Source organism: Phocoena phocoena, chromosome 3 (assembly GCF_963924675.1).
Source record: "Phocoena phocoena chromosome 3, mPhoPho1.1, whole genome shotgun sequence".
Lineage (NCBI taxonomy): Eukaryota > Metazoa > Chordata > Mammalia > Artiodactyla > Phocoenidae > Phocoena > Phocoena phocoena.
In genome coordinates, this window is record NC_089221.1 from 118592088 (window position 1) to 118600029 (window position 7942).

Sequence of the window (7942 nt, forward strand, 5' to 3'; positions counted from 1 at the left end):
TGATTAAAAACCTTGCCACTTCAGTTCACACTAGTGAATTCTTCTAAATACTCATGGAACAACTAACACCAATTTATACAAAATCTTTTGGAAGACAGATAAATAGGAAATATTTCCCAGATTATTTGGGTACCAGCATGACTTCAATGGATTATGACATCCAAACCTGAATAGGACATCATAAGGAAGGAAAACTAGAGACCAATCTCTTTTACAAACACATATGGAAACATTCTAAACAAAATATCAGTAAATAAAATTCAGAAATATATAAAAGAGAAATAATAAATTATGAGAAAACTGTGTTATTTTAGGAATGCAAATCCAATCAATATATTACATTACATTAATAGGTAAAGGAGTAAAATCATATGATTACCTCAATGGATACAGAAAAAAGTCACTAGTGAGCACACACTCATGGTAAAATTGTTAGCAAACTGAAAACAGAAGGGAAGTTTCAGAAAGTATTTTAAAACCTACAGTAAACATTGTCCTTAATGGTAAATTATTTAAAACTTTCCCTCAGGGATCAAGAATGAGACAAGAATGCTTGCCTTTACTATTTCACTTCAGTGTTTTACTATAGGTTCTAACCAGTGGAATAAAGCAAAGAAAAAATAAAAGACACAATGATTGGAAGAGAAGAAATAAGTCTTTTTTAAAAATGACATGATTGTATACATTAAAAGTCATAAAGAATCTGCAGACTATTAGGATTAATAAATGAAGTAAGTAATGCCACTGGATATAAGGTCTACATGCAAATCATAATTGTATTTCTATACAGCAACAAAACCCAGAAAATTAAAAATTTCAAGCATCATTTACAATAGTTTCAGAAACATCAAATATCTAGAAACAAACATAACAATATGCATAAGACTTCTACACTGAAAAATATAAAATATTATTGAGAAAAGTTAAATATCTGAATAAACAGAGGAATATATAATGTTCAATAGTTAGAAGACTCAATATTGGGAATATGTCAGTTCTTCTCAATCTACAGATGCAATAAAATCCTAAACAAAACTTCAGATTTCTTTGTGGAAGCTGACAAGCTGAATCTAAAGTTTATATGGGGACTTCCCTGGCCATCCAGTGGTTAAGACTTCGCCTTCCAATGCAGGGGATGTGGGTTCAGTCCCTGATCGGGGAGCTAAGATCCCACATGCCTTGTGGCCAAAAATCCAAAACATGAATCAGAAGTAATACTGTAACAAATTCAATAAAGACTTAAAAAAAATAGTCCACATCAAAAAAAAATCTTTAAAAAAAGAGAAAGGTAAAGTTTATATGGAAATACAAAGGGACAATAATAACCAAAGCAGTCTTAAAGAAAAAGAATAAAACTGGAGGACTTATCAATCAGATACTAAAACCTATTATGAAGTATAGTAATTAAGATAATATTGTATTGTGGGATAAACAAAGAGAAAAATGGGAAAAAAAGGCTCTTGAACAGAACTATGGACCCCTGATTTATGAAAAAAATGGCATGTCAGAAACAACTGGGAATGGAACTTCTTTTCAATAGATGGTGCAGTCATTTGGATATTTATATGAAAAAAAAATAATTTAACCCTAACCTCATTAACATGAAAAAATAATTTCAGGAGGATTATAGCTCTAAATGTGAAAAGTAAAGTAATTAATTTTTCAAAAGCACCATACAACAATATTTTCTTCATTTTAGTGTATGCAAAGATTTAAAGAAAACACAAAAAGTTCTAACCATAAATAAAAAATATTGAAAAATTAGAGTAAAAGTTAAGAAGTTTTGTTCTTCAAAGATACAAGAGAGTTAAAATGCATGCCACAGAATGGGAGAGAATATTTGCAATACATACTTCTAAAAAAGTACTTATACCCAGTATATATAAGGAACTTCTAAAGATTAATAAGAAAAAAAGACAAATACCCTAAATAGAAAAATAGACAAAAAACTTATGTACTTCACAAGAATATACACTAATAAAAACAACCATGTGAAAAATGTGCTCAATTTAATTAATCATCAGGGAAATGCTAATTAAAATTACAATATGACATCATTACACACTCATCAGAGAGGTTAAAATTAAAAGATATTATCAAATGTTGACAAGCATATGGAGCAACTGGAACTCTCACTCTGCTGGTTTTGGTAAAAACACAGTTGAAAACTGTTTTGCAATATCTATTAAAGATATATATATATGTGCACATCTTAAGGCACAACAGTCTAACTCCTAGGAATTAGTAAATATAAATGCACACATAGACACCAAAAGACATATACAAGAGTGTTCATAGCAGCACTACTCAAAATATTCCCAAACTGAAAAACCCCAGTGTCCATCAACTGGAGAATAAAAAAACAAATGGTGGTATAGTCATACAATAGAATAACATAAAGCAATGAGAATAAAATAAATTAGAACAATATGTAACAGATGAATTTTACAAAGGTAATGTTGAGTGAAAGAAGACAAACATAACACTCTATAACTCCATTTGTATAAAAGTTCAAAAAAGACACACACAAGCTCTATGATAATAGAAATCTGGAGAGTGCTTACCTTTAGGGGGGAGGGTAGTGACCAGACAATGAGAGGAGGGGGCTTCTAGGGTTTTTGTAACATTTTAATTTCAATTTAGGCTTTGCTTATGAGTGTGTTTACTTCCTGAAAATTTTTTGAGTTGTACACTCATGATTTATGCCCTTTTCTAATATGTAATATTTTAAAATAAAAATAACTTTAATAGTGGAAACTTTTGTAAACATCCATTATTGCTTATTTCGTGAATATAATCAAATAAGAATCACACAAAAGAAAGTTTCTTCAAGTACTCAAAAGATATTTTATGAGGAATACTAGTGTTTTAGTTTGTTCTGAATAGTATTCTTTCGCTGGAAGTTAACTTAGCACATGTTTATTTAGAACTTACAATAACTGAGAAGTGGAGATACAACTGGGAACACTTCTGTGACTTAAAAGGTTCTAACTTGGAAAGAGACGGCAAATACTATATGCAATAGTAAATAAGGACGCCTGGTGGTGCTGCAGGCTAGGAGTAGGAATGAATGGCTCTGTGGATACCCGGGAAGCCATTAAGCTGGGAATCAGAACTCTGAATGCTTTCTAAAAGAAGGAAGCATTTTACATAAGATCTAGAGGCAGAGATCTCCAGAGAAGGGCATCGTTCTACTGCAGGTCAGTCAGAAAGATCTAATTCGAGTTTATTTAACCAAATCATCTGGGTTGATTGCATACGGAGTTGAAGAAACTGCAAGTTCTTGAACCGGGTCTGAACAATGGAGACTGCACCAGCAAAAACGCTACAGAAAAGGCAAGTTATCTTTCTTGCTATATTATTGCTTTTGTGGGAGCCTGGCTCTGAAGCAGTTAGGTATTCCATGCCAGAAGAAACTGAAAGTGGGTCTTTTGTGGCCACCCTGGCAAAAGACCTGGGGCTCAGTGTGGGGGAACTGACCACTCGGGGCGCGCGAATCCATTACAAAGGAAATAAACAGCTCTTGCAGCTGGATGTAACGACCGGGAATTTGCTTCTATATGAAAAACTAGACCGGGAGGTGCTGTGTGGGGCGACAGATCCCTGCATACTGCATTTCCAACTATTACTGGAAAACCCGGTGCAGTTTTTTGAAGCTGATCTGCAGCTCACAGATATAAATGACCATTCCCCAGAGTTCCTCGAGAGGGAAATGCTCCTAAAAATCCCAGAAAACGTCCAGACAGGGACTGTGTTTCCTTTGAAAATAGCTCAGGATTTTGACATAGGTAGCAACACTATTCAGAATTACACAATCAGCCCCAACTCCCATTTTCATGTTGTCACTCATAATCGCGGAGATGGCAGAAAATACCCAGAGCTGGTGCTGGACAAACCGCTGGATCGGGAGGAAGGGCCTGAGCTCAGTTTAACCCTCACGGCGCTGGATAGTGGGGCTCCGCCCAGGTCCGGGACCACTGCAGTCCGCATTGAAGTCGTGGACATCAATGACAACGCCCCTGAGTTTTTACAGTCGGTCTATGAGGTACAGATTCCGGAGAACAGCCCCCTAAACTCCTTAGTTGTCGCTGTCTCCGCCCGAGATTTAGATGCAGGGACGAATGGGAATGTAGCCTACGCTCTATTCCAAGGTGATGAAGCTACTCAACCATTTGTAATAGACGAAATAACAGGAGAAATTCGTCTGAAAAGGGCATTGGATTTCGAGGCAACTCGATATTATAACGTGGAGATTGCAGCCACAGATGGCGGGGGCCTTTCAGGAAAATGCACTGTAGTTATAAAGGTGGTGGATGTGAACGACAACGTCCCCGAACTGACCATGTCGACGCTCACCAGCTCTACCCCAGAAAACTCCCCGGAGACTGTGGTGGCTGTTTTCAGTGTTTCTGATCCAGATTCCGGGGACAACGGTAGGATGGTTTGCTCCATCCAGAATGATCTCCCCTTTCTTTTGAAACCCACATTCAAAAACTTTTACACCCTAGTGACCGAAAGGCCACTGGACAGAGAGAGCAGAGCAGAATACAACGTCACCATCACCGTCACAGATATGGGGACACCGAGACTGAAAACCCAGCACAACATAACCGTACTGGTGTCCGACGTCAACGACAACGCCCCCGCCTTCACCCAGACCTCCTACACCCTGTCCGTCCGCGAGAACAACAGCCCCGCCCTGCACATCGGCAGCGTCCGCGCCACAGACAGAGACGAGGGCGCCAACGCCCAGGTCACCTACTCGCTGCTGCCGCCCCTCGACGCGCACGTGCCCCTGGCCTCCCTGGTGTCCATCAACCCGGACAACGGCCACCTGTTCGCCCTGAGGTCCCTGGACTACGAGGCCCTAAGGGCGTTCGAGTTCCGCGTGGGCGCCGCCGACCGCGGCTCGCCCGCGCTCAGCAGCCAGGCGCTGGTGCGCGTGCTCGTGGCGGACGACAACGACAACGCGCCCTTCGTGCTGTACCCGCTGCAGAACGCCTCGGCGCCCTGCACCGAGCTGGTGCCCAGGGCGGCCGAGGCGGGTTACCTGGTGACCAAGGTGGTGGCGGTGGACGGCGACTCGGGCCAGAACGCCTGGCTTTCGTACCAGCTGCTCAAGGCCACGGAGCCCGGGCTGTTCGGCGTGTGGGCGCACAACGGCGAGGTGCGCACGGCCCGGCTGCTGAGCGAGCGCGACGCAGCTAAGCACAGGCTGCTGGTGCTGGTCAAGGACAACGGCGAGCCACCGCTCTCGGCCAGCGTCACGCTGCACGTGCTGCTGGTGGACGGCTTCTCGCAGCCCTACCTGCCGGCCCCGGAAGCGGAAGCGGCGGACGCGGTCCCGGCCGACCCGCTCACCGTCTACCTGGTGGTGGCCTTGGCGTCGGTGTCGTCGCTCTTCGTCTTCTCGGTGCTGGTGTTCGTCGCGGTGCGGCTGTGCAGGAGGGGCGGGGCGACCTCGGTGGGTCGCTGCTCGGTGCCCGAGGGCCCCTTTCCGGGCCACCTGGTGGACGTCAGCGGCACGGGGACCCTGTGCCAGAGCTACCAGTACGAGGTGTGTCTGACGGGAGGATCCGGGTTAAATGAGTTTAAATTCTTGAAGCCGATTCTCCCCAACCTCCCGATCCAGGGCGCTGGTGAAGAAATAGAGGAAAACGCCAACTTGCGGAATAGCTCTGGATTCAGTTAGGGATCTCATCATGATGCAAGGTATTTGTCATTTATCTCTAATTTCCCCAGATACCGAATTTGAGGGCGTCATGGAGAAAAATTCCATCTTCCGATATAGCCTTGATTTCCTTTTTGTAGTGAATTAGTCCATTTAACTTTACCTTGTCCAGTTTTGGAAAACTAAATTCTGTTGTCATTGCATTTATTTATAGTGTGCCATTCCAAATCCTTGCATGCTGTTGATTTTCCTGAAATTTTTGCTCCTTCCGTTGGTACTTGTTGCAATGAACTGTCTTAATAAAATATTGTTTTCTCTATATTCAGTTTCATCACGCTCTAAGTTATTTGATGCTAAATAGCAAAAATTTTAAATGTTTACATAATATTCATTTTGTTTGCAAAGGAATATATTCATATAACAAATATAATACGTGAGAAAGCATGATGAAAACCAACACTTCTATTTACACTTCTTTCCTAGCTCTCATCCTATTGGAAAATAATTCTTTAAATGAATATTTTAATTCAATTATAACATTCATACAGAAAAGTGAAAAATCCTTAACACAGCTCACTGTATTTTCAGAAAGTGAACATACTTGGTATCAGCATCTTGAAGAAACGAAACATTATTAGCATCCCAGGTGCTACACAAATTACCCCTTAAAATCACTACCAGCTCAAGTATAACAAATATCTCAACTTCCAATACTATAGTTCAGTTTTGCCTGTTTTGAATTTATATAAATGGAATAGTAGAGTGTGAACTGTTTTGCATCTGGCTTCTCAACAATATGTTTATGACATTTATCCATGATATTGCTTTTAGTTTTAGTTCTTCATTCTTGTTGCTGTATAGTATTCCACTGTATGAATATGTCACAATTTATAACCCATCTTACTGTATGTGGATATTTGGGTTGGTGCAACGTTTGGCTGTTTGAATAATGCTGCTATAAACATTCTCTTACATGTCCTTCAACAAACATGTATATGCATTTCTGTTGGGTATATACCTAAGGGTGGAATTGCTGCTCATTTAGTAAGTGCATGTCCACTTTTAGTAGATATTTCCAAATCGTTTTCCAAAGTGGTTTACATTGCTTTCAGCAGTGTCTCGATATACCAGTTCCTCAGCATTCCTGCCAACACCTGGTATTATCTGTTTTTCATTTTATCCCTTTGGAAAGCACTTTTAAACCTTCATTTTCTAACTTTTTAAATACTTTCTTATCACTAAAGAATATGTTTGTAACTTTTTCGTAAACTTTAAACAATTTCATGCTATTGTTGTTTGGTATCCGGTACTTAAAATTTCTCTCATACATCTTTCACATATAGCTGTCTCACTATTTTCTGTTACTTCTCTGCTCAAACTGAAAGCTCCATTTATTGTTCCACTAATAACAGTTTCTTTTGATTTTCTTGCATGAAAGAAACTAATAGAATTCTTATTTTTCCTGTTACTTGTTTCTCCCTTATACTTTCAAACCTCTCAAAAATGCGCTTTTACTTTTATATAGTTAGGGTTAATGACCCATTCTACAACTGTAGCTAAGAAGTCCTTGTTTGTCTATAGATGTTTTAAAACCTGAAAAGCAATGTTAAAATTTTACTTTTAATGACCATATAAATTATGAATGCCCTGCAGGTAAAGATCACCAGGAACACATTATATCAGAACATTATAGTCAGTAAAGGTGGGTTTACTGACTTATAATGAGGGAGACTGCACACCACGGGGAACCATGGGTCAACTAAGTAACAGTGCCCTACAAAGGAGCTAGAGGATTTGGGCTTATGTTAGGTGATTGCGGTAGGGTTCAAGAAAGTCTCCTTCTTTCCTTTTTTTTTTTTTTTTAATTCCTTCTCTTTGCTACAGTATATCCTCTAGTGGCTTCTTAAGAGAGAGTGCACAAAAATAAACTTTCTCTGTCTCTGCATATCTGAAAATGCATTTAGTTTTCACTTCCACTTCATAAATGTCTTACATGTTACTTATGTCATTCAATGTTTTATATATTCTAACTATTCGTGCCTTTTCATATCTGAGATTTTTTCATCTCTAGTATTATTTCCTTAATAATTGTATTCGTAACTTTAGCTTGTTATGTTTGTCTGAGACTTGTACTTGTTGGATATTAAACATGTTAAATTGTTTCTCTATCTTTCTTATATTTCTCTTTTACATCTTTGGTTTTTCCTCTATATCCTAACTTAGAGTTAGTCCCTCACTTTATTTTGAGTATTTTTATTGAATTTTTAATTT

The 7942-nt window shown here is 39.4% G+C and overlaps 1 protein-coding gene across 1 annotated transcript; it reads left to right on the plus strand.

The window, feature by feature from the left end:
• The first annotated feature begins 3301 nt into the window (after positions 1–3301).
• LOC136119973 (protocadherin beta-5) lies at positions 3302–5692 on the plus strand. Its single transcript, XM_065873361.1, has one exon. The coding sequence runs from the start codon at positions 3302–3304 to the stop codon at positions 5690–5692; it is 2391 nt and encodes a 796-aa protein (XP_065729433.1).
• The last annotated feature ends 2250 nt before the right edge of the window (positions 5693–7942 follow it).

Excerpts from the sequence above, each read along its gene's own strand:
- LOC136119973 (XM_065873361.1), top strand. The coding sequence starts at position 3,302 with ATGGAGACTGCACCAGCAAAAACGCTACAGAAAAGGCAAGTTATCTTT.